At 41.8% G+C, this 24,281-nt stretch overlaps 1 protein-coding gene across 21 annotated transcripts in view; it reads right to left on the bottom strand.

Annotated features, from left to right (window-relative positions):
- The window catches only part of LRRFIP1 (LRR binding FLII interacting protein 1), a 118,049-nt gene that overhangs the window by 71,513 nt on the left and 22,255 nt on the right, over positions 1–24,281 (bottom strand). For 2 of the 21 annotated variants that reach the window (XM_076342089.1, XM_076342071.1), the window contains exon 1: positions 4,329–4,400. The exons of the other annotated variants lie outside the window; for them this stretch is intronic. In XM_076342089.1, the coding sequence (XP_076198204.1) occupies positions 4,329–4,373 (45 nt within the window). In that variant the 5' untranslated portion in view covers positions 4,374–4,400. Of the gene's footprint in view, positions 1–4,328; positions 4,401–24,281 lie in introns of those variants that run through there. 21 annotated transcript variants of the gene reach the window in all.

The following is a 24,281-nucleotide window of genomic DNA, read 5'->3' as shown; positions in this document are numbered from 1 at the left end:
TACATTTTTAACATTCTCAGCAGTGTCTGGGTGCTATTTAGATGATTACATAGTTATTTTCATCGTGGTTCCTGACAAAAGCGCTGCTCATCTGTGCTGGACAAAGGCGGTTTGTAAGGAACCGGCCATCCTTCCCTAAAGGGTCTTAAAATCCACAGCAAAATGAGACTATGGGTGACAAGAAATACGCAAAGAGAACAAATTCTCAGTGCAATGATCTGATCAATACAATAAGCAATGGTCTCTGACGGTATCAGTGATACGAATAGCATTGAGATAATGATTAAGCATGAACCAAACACTTCCATCAAAATTTATTTCATTTCCTTGGGTAAGGTTGGTTAAGAAAGACTTAACATGCTCTTACTTGTCATCCATCTCCCTCTGGCACTTTAATAAAACAGGACCACTAGAGTCCACGGGAGGGTAAGTAAGGGCTCCCGAATACTCACAGGTCCCCAGGAAAGTCCTCATCCGACAAAGAACAAAAACAGTCCCCCAGCTGCACAAGTCCAATATCCTATCTCAGTGTTTCCAAACCCCACTCATCTGAGGCTACGCACAAGCCTTTGGAGTGTGTTCTCCAACACAGCAGAAACGTATTACGCTATAATCAGACTAGTCATTAAATGATCAACCTGTGCCCTTCATAATCCTGTTTCTACCATGCTTTAATTGATATAGTTACTTAACCCGAATGAACGTTTTTGATATTCTGTAGGTGGCATTGGTGACAAACCAGGCATCGCTCATGAGCTCAGAGGAAGTAAATCAATCAGGGCAGGGATGAATCCACACCTAACGCTTATTGTGTACGATTTCATCAAAGTCAAACTAAAAGTCTGGTAGCAACCCTAACATCCAGCAAATTCTGCAGCAAGTGTGGGAGCCAAACAGGAACCATTACATACAGATTTTCCTGTGCAGAAGCACAGCTCACCTAGTGACAGAAGTAGCTACCCCAACAGCAAGCCACATGGCATGGACATTCATAACACAACCTCCACTATCACCTACAGACTTTTAGACTAACACAATAAGGGTGTCAGATTTATTATGGACCTCTTCCTCAAAAGCAGGGGCATGACTGAACTCGTCTGAGTTTGTCAAACCACACCCTTTAAAAGTCTTAGACTCTGTTTTCACATTAATAGTTCTGTGCTATAAATACCTTGATTACTTGCACACCCTGAAAACAGCAACTTTAACTTCACATTTCTCTCTCTGTGCTGACTAGAACAAAACGGGCTTTGCCTGGATGACTAGCCTTCATCCAGCCATCTGTCAGAGCCCAGACCCAAGTCACCTCTAAGGGCAGTGGCAGAGACAGACACCATAGCCTGCAAGAGACACAGCTGAACATCATGAAACCACCAATAAATTCATACAGACTTCTGAAATTCAGACTACAAAAGCTAAAATGACAGTCTCAAGGTTGCCAGCATAAATAACTATTCAACGGATTCAAGATGGAGGGGGGGGGGGGAATCACTAAGATTGAAGGAACTAATCTTAAAATCATCTAAAATTCACTAGTGACTCAGTGAGCAATACAGGCCTCAATCAAAAGTGACAGTTAGCTGGCAAAAACAGAAGAATAAAAATATGAAGCCTAATTGCACTTATTACAAAGCTTTTGTAACTTCCCTTTTATGAAGTATTGCTCATCTGACAAGGAGAACTGGCAGCTTCAGCCGTACTGTGCATGTCACAAAAAAAACCTCCTAAGGGGCTTCTGTAAAGCCCCGTGGGCAAAACAAGAGGAGGCGGCAACCACATTGCTGAGATGAACACAGAAATGCACACCAGCTAAAAAACAATCACCTTAATGTATGTAACTCGCTCAAATACTACAACTACACATCCTGCATTTTTGTCATTTTATTGCAGTTGCCCAGAATGATTTATAGCCCCTAAACCCAAAACAAGTATATTGTTGCACTGCAAAATGCTTGTTCTTTTGTTGGTCCACTCGCTCAGCACTCGACACCCCTGCTTAATGGTCACTTTAGTTTTAAAATAAAAATCCAGTCCTATTCAGCAGCAGATCTTTATCCTGCCTTAAGGAGTTCAGTATGTTTAGCTCTGAACAGGGAAAAACTAAGCAGGTTGTAACCTGGTTCACTACTGAAGTACAACTGCATCTGAAAAAAAAAAAAAAAGCCAAAAGAGATATTTGATACCAGCTGGAAAGGGTGAGAAACATCTCCTGCTGCTGTCTGCAGTATGAGGCAGTAGGGAGAAGTGGGAGTATGAGATCTGCAACTGCTGGAGAGTTACCCCCACACACCCCCTTTTTAAATACCACTCATCAAGACGAGGCGAGGTCTGGTTGCACCCATACCCAGCACTGCCAGGGCCAGCATATAATGCACAATGGTTACGGAAGCGATGACTTCCTGGCCCTGAGTGCAGCGTCGGGGAAGCTGCACATTCATTATCATTTTGATGAGAGAATTATTTAAGTGACTTCGTTAGGTAGAGCCTAATGACACACATCCTGAAGGTGTGCATTCTCAGAGCTTTTCCCTTATGAAATGTCCAAGAGTTCATTGTTCGACTGGAAGCCCCAAAAAACAGCCAACAAAGACAGGAAATTATGCTGCTTTTTTGAGCAGTGAAAAATGACTATGTTGACTTGCCACATGGCTACATATGTAAGAGTTTTTGATCTATTCAAAGCACCCCTTAATTCCAATGTACTTAAAATTATCTGCTTCTAAGACTAGTAATCAAAGTTAGTATCATTTTTTTGTAGAGGACTGAAGTGTTAGTTTGCCAGCACCAAACCATACTCAGAAAGCTCTCTGATCCCACTGTCAGAGAAGCTTTAAAACACAAGTCTGTCCAACTAAATTACACCTGTTCACTGTATGCAACTACCATACTGTGTATTGCTGCAGGAAGCTGCAATTACTATTCGCAGACTGATTTAAACTTCTTGCTAACATGCTTAAGATACAGCCAGCAAGTCACTTTTGGGGCAAGCATAATTTTTCATGACTGATGCCATTCCGTTCCAATATTCTGCATGTAAAGGCTTTTCCTCAAATGTTATACGACTGTTCACTCTATTTACATAAGTCATACTTCATCAGACAAAAGAAACATATTTCTTTCATAAGGTTTGTTGTACTTTACAGAATTTAAAGTCTATTTAGACAAACAGCAGCTGATTTGCAATATTCCCGTAACACAGCTGACCAACATAGCTACCAGGTAAAACTAGTGCTAACCCACGGCAATGTTTTTTGTGCCTCCACTTGAGTAACAAGTGACCTAAACCAGCGAGTTCAGGAGCTCACCATGAGCTATCATGCACTCCTTAGCATCAAGACAAGAGCGTCTATAAATTACTTCTGTGTTTAGAGGTCAAACCAGCATATTTACCTGACATTTTTTGCATCTGAGTTATAAACACACTTACTCATATGACAATGAGCCTGTGAATCACGTAGGGCTTGGTCAGTCCACATCCTGCTTAACTCCTCACTTTTCTCTTAAATGCAAATTAGTATTAAAAGGCAGCATGTTCATGAACCTTAGCCTACACATAAACATAAGGGTTCCCATCTAATACCCACGTACCAGCATCACTGGTTGGACAGACAGGCCCATTATGGGCTTGTCTAACAGCTCCTCTCCCGTTCATACAGTGACAGTGGCGAACCAGAGAGTGACAGTTTATGTCAACGGATGACTAATCCACCCATTAACATTTATGGTCACACGGGGCTGTTTTGAAACTTTATTTAGAAAACATTTAACAGGTTCAGTTGGCATATCTGCTCCTGTACCAAACTGAGCAGTAAGTAGATTACGTCTTAGCCTCTGGTTTTTAAAAGAAAGCCTTAGAAAATTCCATGGACTTTAAAGAATTAGCTACCTTATGCAGCCATCAGCGGCAGTCATAAGTACCTCACTAGCACCCACCTGTGCAGAGCTGCTGTGAATTACACACCGTGCCCAAAAGGAGACTAAATTCCAAGTCGTACAAAAGCCCAGAGACCCCAGCACGCTCTCTAAGTACCTCGACCGCTACGTCTGAGCCCAGACAGCGAAGGCGCACGCAGAGGGGAAGCCTGCAGGAAGCAGCGTAGGCGCACAGCAGAGCTCAGCGGTTTGACAGAGGTGCAAGGGCACACACAGCCGGCCCGTGCCACCACGCGGAGTGCCAGGGCGTGCGGCCAGCTGGCCCTGCTGAGGCGAAAGCCGCGCTGCCCGTTTCCCACGGACGCCCGTGGGCACGACGCGGAGCCCGGGCCGGCGCCCCAACACCCGCCGAAGCGGGTGGGCTGGGTGCAAGCGCCCCCGCCGCCTCGCCTTACCTGCTGCCGGGCGGCCGGGCTGAGGCAGTCGGCTGCCGCCTCCATGGCTCCAGCCCCTCCTTCCCGCCGCCGCCGCCGCCGGCCGTCTGCCCCCGCCGCTCCGCGCTGCAGGAAGCCGGCCCGGCCCGGCCCCCCGCGGCTCCGGGGCGGGGCGCTGCCGGGGCCGGCCTCGCGGCCGGGGAGCCCGCGGATTGCTCGGCGCGTCTCTCGGCCGGCTGCAAAGGGTCTGTTCCCAGCGTCAGCGTGTCTCAGCGGCAGAAGGGAGCGCGCTTAGTACTCTTCTCCAGTTACCGGCACGCTTGCCGCTGCTCCCACCGATCGTTACTCCAGAAATCCCTACCGGACCCGTGCAACAAGCTTCCCTTAAGCAGTTTGTATCAGAGAAAGCAATTTTGAGAATGGTTTCAAAGCTAATAACCTCCTTTTTATGCTCGAGGAAGGTAAACACCCCCAGCAACAACCGAGTAAGTCCCTGCTCAGCGTACGTCTGCCCTCCGGCCTGCATATCCGAGCTGCTTCTCCACGTGTACTGGAAGATAACATTCAGAAGCACTTCAACAGATGCTTATAAATATATATTCACACCAACCAGCATTTGCATGGCAGAAATAAACCGCGTAACTGTTGTTAATTTGCTGCAGTTACATCAGTATGGTGTGTTGGGTTGCGTAGAGCTGAGCTTAAAATGGGTGATCAACGCTGCATATGCCGGTGGTGGTTTTATTCTTTAAGAAACAGCATTACACTCTAAGCAATAAAAAACTGCAGCAAAAGAAAAGGACAGGGGAAAAAAAAGCACCTAACCAGAGGCTGAGAATACTGCAGAAGAGCAATCAGGAACAGTGGCTGGACAAAAAGGGAATTCTGAATTTCAAAATGTCTCTTGTGATGAGCTGGATGAGCCTAAAACACACTAAAGGGAAAAAACCAGAAGGATTAGAGGACACGAGTGTTTTAAAATGACACTAAATGGGACAATTCAAGGCACAGTCAGAGCAGAAATCTTGGCTCCACCGAAATTAGTGCCATCTCTTGATTCCCCCTGATTTCATCCGAAGTGCACACACCTACCCCCTCACAGAGACAAGAGGGCAGGGAGGAAACCACCAGGGCAGGGAGAATTGCCGAAGCTTAATCAGCTCATTTTATCCATCACAATTTTGCAGCAGCAACAATAGAACACATGGGGAGTCATCTTCCTGGCACTGGATTTTCTCCAGTTGCAGAGACAAGCAAAACAGGTTGCTCCTTAGCAACTAAACCCTGTGCTCGCTCTCCTTCCCGGTCAGCTGGCACAGGCTGGGGAGCCCTGCGAAGCCTCCACCCAGCAACTGAGCTCAGTTTTCCCATGAGCTGCCAGCGCAGCACAGAGAATCCGGTGTTTCATGCTGGCAGAGCACACACTGCCATGCTGCTGACAATATTTTAGCTAGTTTGGAAGCATTGGCACTATTTTACATTCAGGGGGCAATACTTAACTGGATTCATTGACAGTCCCTGGACCTCAGCCAGGGAAAGGCTGAGGTCCCTGGAAAGGCCAGACACGCTTCCTTTAAATAAAAGACATTAGGGATGTCTAACTTGCACCCTGGCCCTGGGAGAAACCCTGCTTTAGTGAGGGGAAGCTTTACATTTGTAAAGCAGACTGTGCTTTTATGTAAGTCATAGAATCACAGACTGGTTTAGGTTGGAAGGGCCCTTCAAAGATCACCTAGTCCAACCCCCCCTGCTGTGGGCAGGGACACCTTCCACTAGACCAGGTTGCTCAAAGCCCCATCCAACCTGGCCTTGAACGCTTCCAGGGATGGGGCATCCACAACTTCTCTGGGCAACCTGTTCCAGTGTCTCACCACCCTCATCATAAAACATTTCTTACTTGTATCCAATCTAAATCTCCCCTCTTTCAGGGAGGACAGGGCCCTTGTCCTATCGCTACAGGCCCTGGTAAAAAGTCTCTCTCCATCATTCCTATAAGCCCCCTTTTAGTACTGAAAGGCTGCAATAAGGTCTCCAAAGTCTCCATCTTTCATTAAACCCCAAAACCACCCATTGAGCCTCCAAGTTATTGTTTCCTCTTGATTCATATTTTCCTTAATTACAGGGTAAAGGACCCAACTTTGCTTTATAAAAAATAAAAGTCTAAACTGTCTTAAATCCACTTCAGTGTGTGTATGAAAATAAAGAAACTAATAGATATAGAAATAATATATGTTCCTGTGAAGCAGAAACATAATCACGTGCTTTGAAGGTACTGGGTTTTTAATTAGAAAGAGTCATGCTCAAGCTACTCTGAAAATTGGTAATTGGTGATTCAATGATACACTATAGCCTTGTGTTCAATTTCTTCTTGGTAAATTTGCTAGCTGGAGGGTATGACAGGTATGCCTGCATAACAAAATACGTGAAATGAAAGGGGAAAGGGAAGCCAGTCCATATAGCCTGCACAGCACACTTCATAGGCAGTCAACATTCAGTACAGAGGAAAACATCTGTAGTTTAAGTCTATGTTTAACAGATACCCATTTCATCCCCCGATATGGCTTATACTCATATGACATACTTACAGTCAGGAACCAGGCCAACGTAACATGACCAGGAAATGCTTTCCTATTCAGATGGTATAACATTCAGCCCTAAGCCCGTTATTTAAGGCTGATAAAAGTTCCTAGTCTGCTATGTTTCCCCTTGTACTCCGCCAGCAAGAGCAAGCAACACCAGAAAGCTATAATAGCTGGAGGAAGACCGTGGCATGTCCTGCAGCGGTGCTTTCTGCCCCAGCTGGCTGGCTTGCCTGGAGACACACCCTGAGCACTGGGTGATCCTGCCTTCAGGCTGGCAACCTCTCCGCTCTGCCCTGCGATGCCGAGCAAGCCTTTCTTTTGTGAACGGCCCTGAGTCCAAGAGAAGTTATGCCCTAATTCCCAGAGAGTGCTCAGTATTTAATTTTGGTGCAGTAAACAGTATCAAGCATTGCAGAAATCCAAAAATCATAATCAGCTGTGAAGAAGGCACTTCTGGACTATGGCAGCTCACCCCAAGGTAGCCGGGGGCCAGGCACTGGAGTTAGTTCTTCAGGAAAAACATCTTACCTTATATGTAGAAGTTTTAACAGAGAAGGAAAGGAAAGGAGATTGATGTTAACCGTGTAAATCTGAAGCATTGTAACAACTCAGCATGTAGAAGTGTGCATATTTTCATCTTAGCTTAAAACACACAATTTGTTTCAGTTTTCTTGATTAATGAGAATTAATCTCCCCCTTACGTTTACTGGCAAATCTGTACAGTTTTTGTCCTATCTATCAGTTGGAAGATACACTAGAAATGTGAGTACTTCCTATACAAGGCATAAATTACTGAGGACTCCCCCACACACCTTTTTCTAATTACTTTCTAAATCAATGTAGAAGCTAAGATGTTTGTTTTTATTTGGTTTACTTGAGGAAGCACTTCAGACCTCAGGATAAATTCAAACACACAAGTGTGCTATGGACCTGCTGGGTAGGAACTGAAGGATCAGGAAGTCTTTTTAATACAAGCGAACTTCCATTTTTTGGAAATTCAGAGCTGACAGCATTCAAAACACACACTTCAGCATGTCTGAATTGATTTTATATGCAGTGAGCCCCATTCTACTTGGATTTCCAAACAGGTGCCAACATATTTCCCAAGAACAGGAATTCTCTTTATACCCACATAAACACTCTCTTCCTCATCTCTTCTTCCTCCTGGTGCTCGACACTCCACTGGATCCTTCAGACACCGCTAAATAAAAAGCAAGTGCATACAGTTCTGTAACTAGCAGTAGCTGAGCCACAATCTAGGAAGCCAGTGATGCATTTTTACTTGACTGCTTGCCAAAGCTATTTAGCATCATTAAGCTGATAGCAGTTAGCTCTGACTCCTTGCCCTTCAAACTGCTGCTGTGTAACTTGGGGGAGCAGGGGAGTAACTCACAGCACCTAGAGAACATTGTCTGAAAGTGGGTATTAGTCTATCTTTTCTTTTTTTTACCCCTGCAAAAATGCAGGGTCTACCTAGTCATACCTCCCCCGTACTCAGAAAGATAGCCAAAGGATCTGAAGCTCTGCTAAATATTGTGCCTTCAGCACGTGGTTCTCATGTCTGCGCATTTCCCATTTGAAACAGGACATTGCAAGAGTGACATGAATTCAGGGAGACATCCAAGCAGGAAGAGTGTTCATGATGGAAATATGCATTACATGTAGTACAACGCTAAACTAAGCATAAGAAAAACAGGTAAGAGATTGAAAAGAGAGGGGGAAGAAAAAAAAAAAAAAAGAGCTGACATTTTCATAAACCTGGTAAGTTAACCGTGAGTTCATCTTAGGTACTTGTAAGCAGAAAAAAAAAAAAAAATTACGGCACTTAGGACAGCAGCTCAGTTTCTGATGACAGACTCCTTATCTCTCCTTGGGGAACATACCTCACCTTTGCAAATATGCATATGCAAAAAATGCATGCTTGCACACAACACAACGTATTCCTCCAAAAATACGGGCCTAAATCCTAAAAATCAGTTTCACAGAACTGCAACCCTTTACCCATAACTACCAAGGAGTTGCATCAAAAGGAAGAGGGAAAGATCATACAGTCATCTTCGAGGTATGTTACAATCACTGATAATGCAAACAAATTCCAAAGAAGCCTGGCTTCCAACACAGGTCACACCCAATTGATTATTTTTGTCTTCAGGGTGTGTTGTGCAAGAGGCATGGAAGCAGGGCTTCAAGTAGGAATAAGGCAGTCAAAGCCTTTACAGACAGGTTTAAACTGAAAAAACCTGCAACATAGAGCACACTGGCTCCATCTTGGCCCACCCCAATATTTATTCTTAAGCAATATCAGCAGCCACCTTGCGACACTATCTGTCACCTACATATGTAACTCAGCTTATTTCATTTATGTCTGAAAAAAGAAACTATTGTGCATTTCCTTTATTCTCTTCAAGTGGTATCTCTTAGTATTTCAGTAACGTCCCTCTGTATCAATCACATTTACTACTGGCTTTCCAAACAGTGGGAACAGACAAAGCCTCATTTTGTGGAGAAAAAGGCTGGAAAGTACTTCATATTAGAAAAAAAAAATTGGTTACTCTACTTTAAAAAAAAAAAAAAAAAAGAGTTCATAATCTTATTCTTCTAATGTTCAAGAAAGTCTATAAAAATCTATGGGGTAACACCCATCTGAAGTCACAAAGACAGAAGAAACTACGCGTGCATCTCACTTCTTCATCCCTGTCTGCTGTGGGCATCCTGGAACCCTTGCAGCTCAGTTGGCAAAGTTAACAAAACCTCTTTGTAAACCGTAACCAAGGCAATGAACTCAAGTATACACAACTAAGTGCTTCTTAGGAAAACAATGTCCGGTTTTCATCACCAAAATGTACTGCCAGTATCAACAGATTATCTTCTATTGAGGCTAGAACATGACGCAGCAAGGATGAGGAAGGAAACTGCTGAACCAGGTGCAAGTGCTTCTCGCCGCAGTGAAGTCAGACAAACTGAATCGTGCTAGTGGGGAAGCTGGAAGACTCCTGGGTAGCCTATACATGGCATATTTTATCATTCAGCTCAGGGAATCCATTCAACTTCAAAACTCAACAGCAATGCTGTTGTGAACATTTGGGTATCGAATATATTAATGCCTCACTACTATCAGAAAGCTTCAAAAATTTGAAATATGGGTATATGAAGTTACGTGATCTTAAATCTGTCTCATCTGAAATGGAAAGACTAGTTCCCATAAGCCGATAAATTCCTGACCTAGTCTTAGACTTTTCTGTTCCTTTGCTTAATAATGGGAAAAAAAAAAATCCACAGAATTTTAAAAGATCAGACCAAAAAAAATGAGTTTTGGTTAGGAGCATCTCACAGAACCTGAGTATACAGACATCTATGTAAAAAAAAAAAAAATACGCAGAAGTGATCCAGTAAGAGACTTTTACTTGTAGAAGAGTGCTTCTCTGCTGGTGTATCCACAATATTAGGCTTTGCCATCTCCCAGGCCCTACCTCAAACCTAATCAGCTTTAAAGAGTTGCAAGCTGCATTAACCATTTCCGCCATGACTGCAAATTTCGTAAATTGGAAAACCAACAGTAATTTCAAGAAATACCACACAGAAGGGCAGAGGTTCTGCACTTCAGTCCTACCCGCCATTAGGGACATTAGGTGGGGAAACACAAGCAGCATTTGAAAACTCTGGGAGCGCCACAGTTACCTCATGAAGCTCTCCAACTCAACACGCAAAAAAAAAAAAAAAAGGCAACCAACATCCAATTCACAGTAAAAGCCAAGTCCAAAAATTCAGACTTACAGCTAAACGTAATTATGGTTTCAACACAAATATTTGACTATATTCACTACAGAGAATGAACTAGTATGGCATCTTGAATGTCCAATGATCACGTCTTTACCTTAAGATCCTTTGCAAACACTGAAGAATCTTGTTAACAAACATCTTAACAAAAAATTGATAATTCACTTTGAGAAGTGTCCTATTTTCCCATACAAAGGGGATAATAAGGACACCTACAGAGAAAAACTGACCAAAAGAACTGTTATGGAGTTTCCCATGACCACCCTAACTGCAACCTAAACCTATTTTTCTGAATTGGACTCATTCACATGACGCAATCCTACAAGACTGAAGTTTGGTGGAAGATTAAATAATAAGTTTTTTCATGGAAAGTTTTTCTTGCAAGGGCATTCCAAGACTGACTTCTTATTTTGTTTTTAAAGTTTCTCAGAATGCCAGAGCTTTGTTTTTCTCTTTTCATTAATTCCCAAGCACCAGGAGCAGGGAGTACAAACAGGCAGACGTTCCACTCTGACATGTCAATGGTGCTGTTGTGAGTTATCTGTGTTTAAAGGCTCAGCATTCTTGGTCTTCTTGCTTAACATTTTGAGCCGAAGACTGGGAAGAGGAGGAGGGGAAGAGACCCAGGACTAATGAGGAATTTACACATGAACATTGTCCACTTTGGAGAAACATTTGCTTCCATGTTTGCCAGGAAACCCATCTCAGAGATATAATTTAAGCATGTGACCAGAGGCTGGAAAGTCTTGTTGACACGGACTTTTTTCCCCCACATAAAGAAGGAGAATGTTTATTCTGCAGAACACTGCAGTGAACAGCATGTACAGCTCTACAACGTAAGAGACAATTAGGGAGTGGCATCTTACTTCACAAATTATATTGCCATGCAGTCACAAGGGGCCGCTGCTAAAAATATAGTTTAAACAATAACTGAACTCCATCATGAGCTTGCATGGATTACCAAAGTAAATCCTGCCACAAAGAATTGATCTTAAAACATCTGTTAAAAGGGGGTATCCTGTAATCATTTCCATAGATCCTAGCAGTGTTTTAGAGGCATATATTACCTTAGTAAATGTTGGGGGTTTTTTTTCCCCCTCCCCTTGAAGTTTAAAAGTGATATTGTTGTAAAATTTACCAGTTACTCAGGAAGGTGATATGGTCACATAGCTTCACATGCACACTAGTAATAAAGAGCTTGTCGACAAGTTCTTCAGTAGTTTGCACCTGGTGTGGTCTCTGTTGCAGTGTTGGGTTCCCTTTGCATACTAAGCCACCGGCTTAGCTGCAGATGGGTTAGCTGCAAACTGGATTCCATCCTAAGATGCACTGGACTTGTGGTAGGAGGGAAAGGAAAAGTGCTCAAAGCACGTCCTACAATTCAAACAAACCATCTGCATGAGAAAACGCTGGAGAGTTCAAAGCGGCTTCAGAGGCAAGATTCAGAAGAAAGTTACAGAATTCTACAGAAAATCAGTTCTGTGGAATCCTGTAAAAACAGAGATTTTCATAAGCACTGTAGCTCCAGAGCCTGGAGAATGGAAAGATCACTGTATATACAGGGCATACCACTTCCACTGCTATTTAGCAACAAATAACTTGTCCTGTTTCCATACTCTGAAAAAGCAGAACAGGGATGAAAGAACAATTCCAGTATAGGATATTGGCTGGCAGCTCTGCAGAAGCGTGTTACATCTGTAAACCCCAACCAATTTTCTATAGGTAGTGTATTCAGCAGAGGACCAATGCAGTATCAACTAACCATATTTACGTCACTTCTTCAGTTGGCATTTCCTCTCAAAATAGCTCTAGTCAGTAAGTGGCTGCTCCCGCCAGAGAAGAATTTGGATACCACTTTACAGCTGTTATTTCAAAGAACAAAACCACACCGTTTATACACCCTGTATAATACTGCACGCATATACTTTAGATCAAGACTATTACTCATGTAAAATAGTTTTGAGGGAGTCGACATTGACCTTGGAAACAGCTGGATCACTCATTCAAGTAAATGAATCAGAATTGTTGAGGCTACAGTGATACCTAGAAGGAAAAAATTTAAAAAAAACCTGCTAACTGACAGTATTAGCAAATATGAACTGGAATTTCACAAGAAAAGCATACAAGACTTCCCAGTGTTGTTTCCCAAAATATTTATTTGCATGGAGCTGCAGTGGTTTCTTCCACTTGCTTTACCCAACTTCTTCATAAAGAGAGAAATTTCTCATTTACAGTGACCACACTGATCCTTTTAGTTCCCCCTCTATTAGATCAGCAGTGTTTTGCAGCGACTGTTTTCCTCGTTTAAAATTTAGATAAAACTGAACCTACACACAAGTAGAACGGCTGTATTCTAGAGTACTTTTTAAATACTGTATTTCTGTTTGATTGTAGAAGAGCCTTTGTAATTAAAGTCATACAGAGTTCACTGCAGACTTGAGAGGGCTTAAAGCGATCTGGCTGAAAGAAGGACAGTATACAAACAGGGGCTACCTAAGGGAGATAAGAGCTTGTAAAACCCATCCCACAGCAAGTCTATAGTATGTACGCCTCAAAAGGCTTTAAATCTTTCTTTATTACAAAATGTGTATGTTTGGCATTCTGAATTTATTTCTTTGGAGAGAAAAACCAGCATGCTTGCTATAACACAGGCACTAGGGTTATCCAGGTAGTGCAAATTAACATACAGAACGGGATAACTTTTGCTTAAACCAAATATAAAGGGAAAGATGAAAAATAAGTTACCACCTTAATGACCCTCTATTGTTCCTAGTTTGGTATCTCCGTGTGATACCGCAAATAAAAAAAAATAATAAAAAAAAAAGAGTTGACTTTCAGACTCTTGGTGCTTGACAGCCATTTCTTTCCAGCGAGAGAGCACAAAGCTACGGCTGTCTTTCCCACCAGGACCGGTCCGCAGGCACCCAGCTCACAGGGAGGTTAGCAGAAAGACTCTCAGTAAGGAAGCACACATGCAAGGTTAATTCAGCCATTGGTACATATTACTGAAGAGCAAACACATTTGTCTTGACCATGCTCACAGAGAAAGTAAGCCCAATAACCAAATTTGGAGCCTGCAATAAACAGCAATATTTCATCCGGCTTCTTTACAGCATAAACACAGGTTGGGGAGGGCTCCAGGGTTGGGTGAATGCCAACATCTTTTTGAACATGGACATAAACAGAGGTTTTGTTCCTGACTAGTAAAAATATTTGAAGTATAAGTAACTGAAATTCAGGGACTGCTACAAGCAATGTAATCTGTGGGGACCACATTCTGGTCTCCACTGAACTGCAAATTTTGTCTGAATAAAAGCTGGCAAATCTTGAACACAGCTCTGCACTTACAGCACATTAAAATGCAGCTACAAACCTCAGCAACTGCTTAAAACAATGCTCAAAATACCAGTCAAGAGAAGAAAAACCACAAGTTTTGAAGTAAAGGTTACTGATACTGTTCTAGGGATTACCCAGTCTGCAACAAGAAGCAAGATAAAGCTTTAAGAAAGGGCATAAATACAAGATTAAGTTCCATTTTGTTTCTCAAATCAAGCACACCTGCTTTCTGGTTTAATCACCTTAAAAAAGCAACCAAAAGCCCGCCTTTACTTGCATCACAGTAAGAACAAATACATTTACAGGAATGTGTCCACCAACACCACTGGGTCTCCACAGAAGCACGATCTTTACATCCAGACAAGTTTCAGACTGATTTATTCTTTTAAGGCCAAGTAAAATGAAGATCAGAAGTTTCAGGTAATCCACTGAATACTCCCCCATATTATATGCTCTTGAAGAGGTATAGAGGCAGTAATAGATTTCAAATGTTATCAGATACCCAACAGCTGGAGCTGCTTGGTCAGACACTAATGAAATGTCCAGTTCTTGGCCGTGCAAGTTACATGGTATTGAGAAATTATGCAAACAGGTAGTGTGAAGTAAAGAAGATAAGAGATAAAGGAAAAAAGTTGCTGCAAATACTGCAGACCAAACAAAGTAAACAGTGGGATTATGCAGAAAACATTACATAGCTAAAATAGATGATGAATATACAACAAGAGAGCACAAGAGGGAAGGGAAATAAGATACTAGTGAAAATTAAAAATCAGGCCTAATAAAAGCACAGGAGACAAACGCCAAAGCTTAGGGGACCCAAGATTTAATAGCCATACTCCAGTTCCTGTACACAAACAGTGCAACATCAGTTAAGTGAGTGAAACTGAAGAGCTTCCAATGCTAAGACAAATTGTACCATTATTTTGAAGTGGTGTAAGACTGGAATTAGATCATGTGAACTGCTGTTATTTCAGTGTCACACTAATGTGAGACCTTTCCATTTTGCAACAGGTCAGAACAATTTGTCTTTTAACTTTCAGTGGGAAGTTTTTGAAGAGCTTCAGGCCAACAACTAGCCAGTGAAGTTGCACAGGTCTTTGCCATCAGTTAGGAGCGATTCAGAATTCCGCCACACTTCAGTTTCTTGTCCAGAGAATAGAGATTATATGTCCCTCTGGAGGAAAACAAGTACAAGTAGTATTTTGAAGTCTTCAGACACAATGTTACAGATAGAGGTTTTATGCCAGCAGAACAACTGAGAAACTACAAGGAAAAAAAAAAAGTTACTCTCACACAGCTATGGCATTTGTATTTATTGGGTATACAGGAGAGCACACAGGAAGGAAACAGAACTTTTTTTTGCAATTTAGTTTTCAGGAGCAACTTGCATAACATAGCAGCTCTCTGCAGAAAAGAGCGATAGCCCGTGAAGTGCAACTCAGAAGCGCTGACTACAGGAGAGGAGGTATGAGAAAGATCTTAATACTGTCAGTACAGCAGGCGCTTGCCAAGTCTGGTACAGTTATGGTACAGACTTCTCTCTGCTTTTACAAAAAAGTAAATCACACTATATACTAATAGCACAGCAGTATAAGTTCTTGAAAAAAGTAAATTAAGTTTAAAAAGTTAATTAAATGCTCTTACAGATTTAGTCCTCTTGATATAAAAGAATGTTCTAATTTGTAGAGGTATGCAGTGAAGCAACTCTTAAGGTCAATAACCCACTCAGTAGATCAGAGGAGTACTGCTGATGAATTATTCCATCTAAAAATACCGGGAATGAACTTCAAGCTTGTTTAAACTGGCCTGAAACCCACAAGAGGGAGCAGCAATCAAGTAAAGCAAACATTTTTTGTGTTTCTAGAGACAGTACTTCCATCACACAAAGCTGGATCCCCGAATTTTCAGTATAAATGTTTAATTACCTGACTATTCAGTCATTGGGAATGTGAATGAAAATTATTAGCACCTTTTAATCTAACCTTGGGATAACAAAGAAGATAAGAGACCACAGTAGAAAGTATACTCCTCTGTATTCCTGCTGAGGACATGGTAATTCAGCCTTCCTTAAATTATTACCCTTACCAAATGCATTTCAACCACCTACATAAAGAAGCAAACCAACAAAGGTGGCAGGAGGGTGGGTATATTTAGAGCTTGTGTTAAGTCTCCAGATCCCCCCAGCCCCAAAACCCACAAATCCTAGCTAACTTTATTTTGCCAGTAATTTCTGTTTTGTATCCTCGCTCTCTGCTTCATCAATGTTTTTGAAGAACTCCAACAAAACCCACACAGTTTTTCTTTAACTACCGGCCTTTCAAAAGGTAAAAGCTTCTGCATTCAGCATCACTTCAACACAGAAGAAAAAACATATTAAGAGGTTTGAAAAGGTTCACAATATTGTTTCTTGCAGGCTCCCACAACCATATGATAGCCTTGTTTTTTACGTGAAAGAATAGAAACAAGTAAGACAGCAGCATGCTTTGCTGACAGTTAGATGGTTTTTTAAGTAGGAGCACCTCAGAGCTCAAAGCAGAAGCTGAGGACTCAACTAAATGCTTATTTAGAGGCAGAACCTCCTGCATCACTTTGTCTCCTACCTTCCAGCCCAGTATTTCAGGATCTATTAATAATTTATTGCCTTTTCTTAGTTAAGAGCAGGAATTGTAGAAAGAGCACATTAAACTAAATTGCAATAGAGAGGGGAGACTGCTGGAAGATTTTTGACAGAAGAATACTTTGAAACAGAATTTCTTCTTTTCATGCTTCAAGGCGATCCCAGGAGGGCCGACGAAGCGCAGCTGAGCAGGTCACCAGTGCAGGAGCCACTGCATCAGCCAGCTACAACCCACCCCATGCTGGGGAGCTGGGCCCCACGCAGCCTCTGCTCAGGGAATGGCTCCCTCAGGCTCTGAACATGCTGGTGTGGTGTCCGGCCAGCCCTGTGCAGTAAGGCTGGGGCGCGAGGCTGCAGAGAGTCCCATCATTAGTTCTTCTAGCAGCTCCTGGAGCATGCATTTGGACGACTTCTCATCCCCTCTGTAGTTTTTGTAATTGCTCTCCCTTCCCAGGTTTCTCCCTCTGGGTTTATCCACAGTGACCTCAACAGGTATTTCAATAGATGCACACACTACTCGCCTGAAAAAGGGGAAATAGTAGGAAACTGAATTTAATTGAAACTATGCCTTGGATCATAAAAAAATTAGGATTTTACATTCATCTGTAAAATCCAGCACAGTGGCTAGCAAGTCAGTACCAGGAAAAAAAAAAACAAACCAACCCACCCCATTTTTACATGTTCTAGGTTCCTTTGGGAGTAGACCTCACACATATCAGTTGCCCCAACACAGACTTTAATAAAAGCTGTGACTGCCCCTCATGCTTCCCTGATTTTTTAAAGCCGTCTGTTATGGATGCAGAATTACTCAGAGCCACAGACATGCAAAACAAAACTGGTTTTAGAGGCACGTCTGCCAGAGAATACAAGATTTGCTGGTAAACATTCAAGAATGTTAATGTCAAATATTATTAATAATTACAATACAAAAGTTTACTACTAAAGCTAGAGTAGGCTTTTAGGTTATATGAAAAAAAGCAACACATAAGGAAGTTTTACACAAGAATAACTTCCATTTATTTTCTTAGCTCTGACAACAGTTCATGTTTCATGGAGAGTGACATTTCAGAAGATTCACAGCAACTTCTCAAAAGCTTTAATGATGCTTACAGCCATATCACCTCGCACAGTCAGATAGTACAAGAGTTTAAACCAATTAGAATTTGGAGAGAAGACCTCAAAGTTTTCCACATCACCAGAAGCAATGATGCTTTAATAGGTAGCAAATCTCCATGGCTCAACAGCACCAATTAACCAGGGAAGTAACGGAGCTCCTTGAAACCTGAGATGCTGCCTGAAAGGAAAAACATCTCCTTGAGGTCACTGAGAATTCCTTGTGACCTTTTGCAAACACAGATAAATCCATCAGTTTGTCCCTGTTGAACTCCAAATGTCCACCTGTTCTTCCCTGGCAGTTACCTGAGGATATTGCACCAGTGTACTTTATACAGTGGTGAGGCACTCCTGCCTCCTGCATTACAAGCAGCCTCCTGATAAAAATGTACACTTGCCAAGCCAATTAAAAAAAAAAAGTCAGTTGAGACTCAAGGGCACGAATGGCAAACTTACTCTGCTACTCACAGCAAACACCAGTGAAGCAAGTAGCACTACCTGACCATTTTAAATGACTCTTCAAAAGATCCAAGAATTGCTGCTGATCAAAATAGTACCTAAAAAAATGTATGAATAAATTTAAGATAGAGCTGCTGACAGTAGCTAGATACAAACTGAATTATGGAAAGACTTATTTGTCTTTAAGTCCAGCACAAATCTTTTGTTAGGAGTGCATTTTAAATACACTATACTGAATCTGCACATATTGCATGCATCTTACAGAGTAAAACTTGTTAGGGAACGAAAGTGTGTAAATATAGCATACAGCTTGGATATGTTCCACCTACAAAAGGTGGAACTCGCAAAAGCATTTAACACTACTTTAGGTCTAGCCAACGCTGAGGAACAGACTTGTGAGCTATTTATACACAGAGATAAAGGTGCCAAAAAAGTTTTTTAAAAAACCTTGAGGTCATCAAGCCTCAGTCTATCTTGGAGATGTAGTGTTCCTGCTATACAGCCAGTTCTTCATATGGTTGCTAGCAGAGAACAAGCAGAATAAAGTAAAACAGGGGAGCAATGCACTATTTCTCTGAAAAACACATTTAAATAAGTGAAGACAGAAGCTAGAAGTGCTGAGTATTTGGCCAGCATATGAATGCATTCAGCTTAGTACACTATGCATTAGTTAACAGCAGGTTTAAGATTTCCTCTAAATAAAACATGTGGAGCTGCATGATTTTGCACCACTACACAATTAATGAAACAGTCACTTCACAGTAGGTAGCAATATCACAAAATCACACCACTGCTCCATTCATACAGGGGGAAAAAAAAAGGCTGTAGAATTATACCGTTATTAACTTGACAGGGCTTTTGAAATTCTGGCAATGTCAAGGTTATCTGAAAACAACCTTGAATGTTCAGAGGACACTCCCCAGTTATGTTAATGGCTCGACAAGAGCCGCAGTCAGCAAAATCCGCTTCACTGAAAGGCTAGAGTGCAGAGACTGGAAAAGCCATTGGAGTATATAACTACAGTTTGTGCAAATCCAGTATAGCGTCCATAGTGGGTCTGGGAAAAGCAAAGCTACTTCTCTTCAAATGGGAGAAGCTCTGACATAAATCCAGCTGTATACTAGAAATAAGCATGATAAACAGCCCAGTTTTTGACAAAAATGCCATTATAACCATTCTGCTGCAACAAACTGCTTGGAGATGCTCAGGTGCTTAAAGGGTATCTACGAGATCACCATAACATGATACACTACACCTGCAGTGACACTACAACTAATATCCTGGCAATTACCTGGACACAAGGTAACATTATACACAAGAACGAGTCACAAAGCAATCAGTATCAGTCCCAAAGGCACACTTAGTAGCTAGAAATTAAGGATGTCCAGTAATATTTCTAAGCCTGTCAAATACCTCATTTTTTTTTATCTGAACAATGTGGCAGCAGGAGAAAATCCATCCATGGATTATTTAAGAAACAAATAAGTGCACGGTAGCATCCTAAGGGAACTCTACATACAAAGATATGCCCATGGAAACAGCTCTTTAGCTATGCAAGAAACAGCTAATTGTCTGTTTCTTCAAGAATTTAGGTAATGTCTTATTCAGAAGGAGAAACGGGTCACGTCATATTAAGCACGTATCAGAATTTGCTTTATGGCAGGCTAAATGCTGAGCACCGATGCTGAACACTGGGCAAGCAGCAGCCAGGACAGCCAGATGCCACAGAGGTCCTCAGCTGAACCTCTATTCCTCACTGGCCAGTTCTTCCACTCCAACCTAGGAATAAGGCTCCCCTACCCCAAATACTACTTTGAGGGGTGGGAGGGAAGGATGCCCCTGCTCTCTGACATTTCCAAACAGTAGCCAAGATGCGCAGTGGTTTCAATGGGGAACATCCACAAAACATGGATCTAAGAAATGCCTTGGGGCTGCACGCCTTCCCATTGACGACACTGCAGCTTCTCTCCAGGGCCCCTGGCAGCCAGCCCAGCAGCATGCTCTGCTGCTGTCCCACTTCCCTGCAGAGACCGAAGCCAGAGTCACACACACAATATCAGGCAGGGACTACACTTGGACACAAGCACCGAATCCAACAAGCCCTGCATCTTCCTATACACACTGATGGCATTTTACTTTCTGCATCAGATATAGGACCCCACTGAGCTTATCATGGAGAGCAAAGCAAACACATGCTTTGCAGGTAAATCGCATCCAAGCTTGACTTGGGAGGTGCCACTTTTAAATATGAGTTAAGAGGAGAGCTCCGCCACCCAAATGCCCACTGCAAAGGATGCAACGCACACACAAGGGCATACCGTGCTGATGCTTACAAGTCTGCCTCCCCCGCGGCCACTTCTGAACCAGAAATCATTTGTCATGATCTGACCTCCTCTGACAGAAGATTTTCCCACTAAAAACACAAGCAGGCTGACTAATTTTAAGAGATTGATACAAAATTGCCCTTAGTTTGTTTACCAGGCTCAGGTTTAACACCTTTGAAGATAAATCATCCAGATTAAGCATAATGGAGTATCATTACAGCTCTGTTGCGATATTTACTCTTCACATATAAGTATCTATTTCTGCTCTCTTGTTTATAAAATATCCTTTAAACTGTTCATGTTTTGGTGGCATCCAGAGACCAACTGAGATCACAACTCACCTGTCTAAATATTTACACTATATAACATGCTGTAGTTGTGATGGCCAATGCAGACCAAGTATAACACTGGTAACTTGGGTACCATTGACCCAGTAATGGTATCTGGCTGATACTATCATCCACATCAAAATAAAATGACTTCGTTGACTAGGATTAAACACGATGTTTGCTCTATATTAGATGTTTCATGCTGTTTAGGTTTTGCTCTCCAAATGGTGTGTAGATAGCAAAGTAGGTGACAGCTTTACTACGCTACTACTAGAATCCATTCCTCACTTTCATGCAGACTCATGTGGCTTAAATACTGTGGAAAAAGGAAGCCTTGTGCCACAGTCACTGTGAAGTTATATATTCCCACCTCCTTACAAAAAACCACCATACAGCTTTCATTCTAGCTATCTCTTCATAGAAGAGATTAAAGTATATACAAACTATTTAGCATCCTCCTCTCCCTGCGTAGTTTTTGTTAGTCCTGTAAATTTTACATAAGTATACTGTTGGGAGTATTGATCGTTCACCCCATATAAGAAAGCATACCTATTTGACCTTTTAAATTTTGCTATGATATTGCATCAGTTGAAATAACAGCCATCCCTCACCACCACAAAGCTAGATGAAAGGTTTACTTTCCCTTAACGATGTTCAGGATTGAGCTTCTGCCATGTTCTTTCACTGCAGCGGAAAGAACTCTAAATAGGCCAATTATCATCAATCCCATAAAAACCTCTATGCAGAGAATCGATGAGGTACACACAAACCAGCCCACAGAGGCAGCTGCAGAACCTGAATATTCACATGGTGAAAGCTTTGGCATTTACAAGAGGAATTCACACATTTCTCCTGTGCTGAATCTGTACCTCCTGCACTATTCCCCTTTAGCAGCTCATGGGCAGGCACTGCTTGATCCAATCTCCTTAGGGCATTAACACGCACTGCTAGCACGGCAGCTGCCACCCGTCCCGCTCTGTCCTCCAGAGCAATGACAGCTCCGGTCTTAACTAGATGGATACGAGCGACAAGGGACAGATGGCAAAAGCATACTCGCCATGTGCTTCTTTCTGCAGGAGATACAGTGCTTCACAAATCTGTTGCACTAAGAAAAAAGCCTGACTTGGACTGTTGATGGATGCCAAGGGATACTCCTATATGACAACAGATTACAGTTCCCTTTTCCTTTGTTTAGCTTTCAAATTCAGTAGCAGGGGCAGAGCTGAACAAAGACTGCCCATCACTCCTTGTCCAACCACAGACTGCCCCATAGGGTGGTAAGGAAACAATTCTCTGCTCGTTCCCCTCTGGTATCTCAGTAAGAAAAGAAAAAAAAAAAAAAAAAATTGGCCATTTTTCATCACATTCATGCTGTGAACTTTCCCCATGACAACACAGCTCACTTCCGCAACAGTATTTCTGTCACTAACAAAAGAAACAAAAGATCAGGAACAAAAGGAAAATTGAGTAAGAAAGGAAAAAAAACCCACAACCTAGTGCTGGAAATATGATTCAAGTGTTAAAAAATGGAGTCTGACTTATAGAGTACAGGCTACACAACCACTAACAACCATGTTCTCCGACTCGTGTGACAGTACCTGACAGACGGGGAAGAAATGAGACTTCAAAGTCCTGTTTATTATAAAATCTAAGACCTGATCTACTTGTGAGACTAACAAGGAGAAAAAAAATTTAAGTGCTGACCTATAGTTCTAAAATTAGTTTCATTAAATGCATTTACTACTAGCAAATGCCATTCTGATGACATGAAAGCCAAAACAGGACTCTGGAAAGCTGTATGTTTCTCACAGCATACATCATCCTCCAAAACTAGATTTCTTCATGGCTAATAGGTATTGATGCTTTTCATAAACATAATTATTAGGGGGGTTTTTATGGGCTCTTCTATGTTGCTGTAGCATAAACAGCACCAAAGTCCCCAGCTTGGGGTTGGGTGACATGAAGCACCAGCACTGTTCCGAATCCAACAGAATTGCCCATAGCTTTGACAATAAAAACAGATGTTCAAGCGTCCATACAGAGGCAGAGTTCTGCTAAATATAAGTAGAATATTATATTCCTGATCTTAAAGAAGCATCATAATTGACAGTATGCAACCACGTTTTTTCTAACACACAAGCTGTATATAAAAATAATCTTTTCTCCTTAAGTCAGCCTTTCATTCTTCACAATGACATTTAAACCTTTTATGCTACAGGGGCATTTCATCCTGAATTCAGCACATTTCTTGTGCTTTTTATCCTTCAAATGTGTTCACTAAAACACTCAAAGACCATTCCATTAGATTCATACTGCACTGCCCCCAGGCACCCTCAGTCCCAGCTCCCCGAGCAATGGTCCATCTACACATTACTGGGCTTTCTAGGAAACTGTTTCAAAGAGAAACTGATGAAATGCAATTGTATGCAATGAAATAGTTGCATACAAAAATTTGTTGAGAAGTTCTTATTTTTATTATTTTAAAATATAAGTACTGATTCTCTTCTTGTCACCACTGTCACCAACAATTGCTCAGACTGGAAATGATGAGAATCAACCTTTTAAATATGAACCTTTTTTCCTTGGAGTTAGATACTTCTAAACAGGTTTTCAGTCTCATGGACACAAACCTGCAAGAGTCATTTACCTAAATCATTCAGAGAACCCAAGATTGGGATCTGTGCAATGTTGTCATCGTTAAAACTTTGGTTACTGAAAGGAAGAAACAGCATGTCAGGCTGCTGAGCTTAGGCAAGCCCCGATGTGATGAAGCTGCACTGGAGAGAGGCAATCAGCCTAAGCATCCTGCTCCAAGGTCTCCAAGCCGAGCCTTAACTGCATAACCATGAGAAAAAAAAAATGCAGACAACTACAGAGATGGGGGCAAGTGTGAGGTAGTTCTGGAGTCACTGAGACCTACATAGTCAAGAAAATATTTTCATGGATGTGAGCCTCAGGCTTTTGATTTCCAATTCACTGGTAGTTGATCGGTTTCAAAGTGTTCATGCTGTTCCAGGAGACCTTATGGACAAAGTAGTCTTAAGTAAAAAGTTATCAAGCTCTATTAATGCAGAGATACTTACTGAATATTGTATTTACAAACGGGCAGTGTCTTGATTTTTCCAAATCTAAACTTAAACCAACATCAACAACAGCCCGTATTAAAATTTGAAATACCCATCAGCTACATCATTAGTAAAGCAGGGTCTAATAATGTTTTAGTTTTGCAACAACTTATAAAAATGAACCATTTCAGCAAATTCAACAAGACAGGTACCTTGGCACATGATACAGTGAATTTCTAACCCAGTTCTCCAGCAAAATCCTGGTTAATCCAGTCAAAATACCTGTATTCTCATCCCGTGTTTAGCATTAGTTTTTACATTTGTCAACTGACACTGTCACTTTGTTCACATACCTGAGTGGAGTATTTGTTT

Source organism: Aptenodytes patagonicus, chromosome 6 (assembly GCF_965638725.1).
Source record: "Aptenodytes patagonicus chromosome 6, bAptPat1.pri.cur, whole genome shotgun sequence".
Taxonomy (NCBI): domain Eukaryota; kingdom Metazoa; phylum Chordata; class Aves; order Sphenisciformes; family Spheniscidae; genus Aptenodytes; species Aptenodytes patagonicus.
This window is presented reverse-complemented; position numbering and strand designations above follow the sequence as displayed.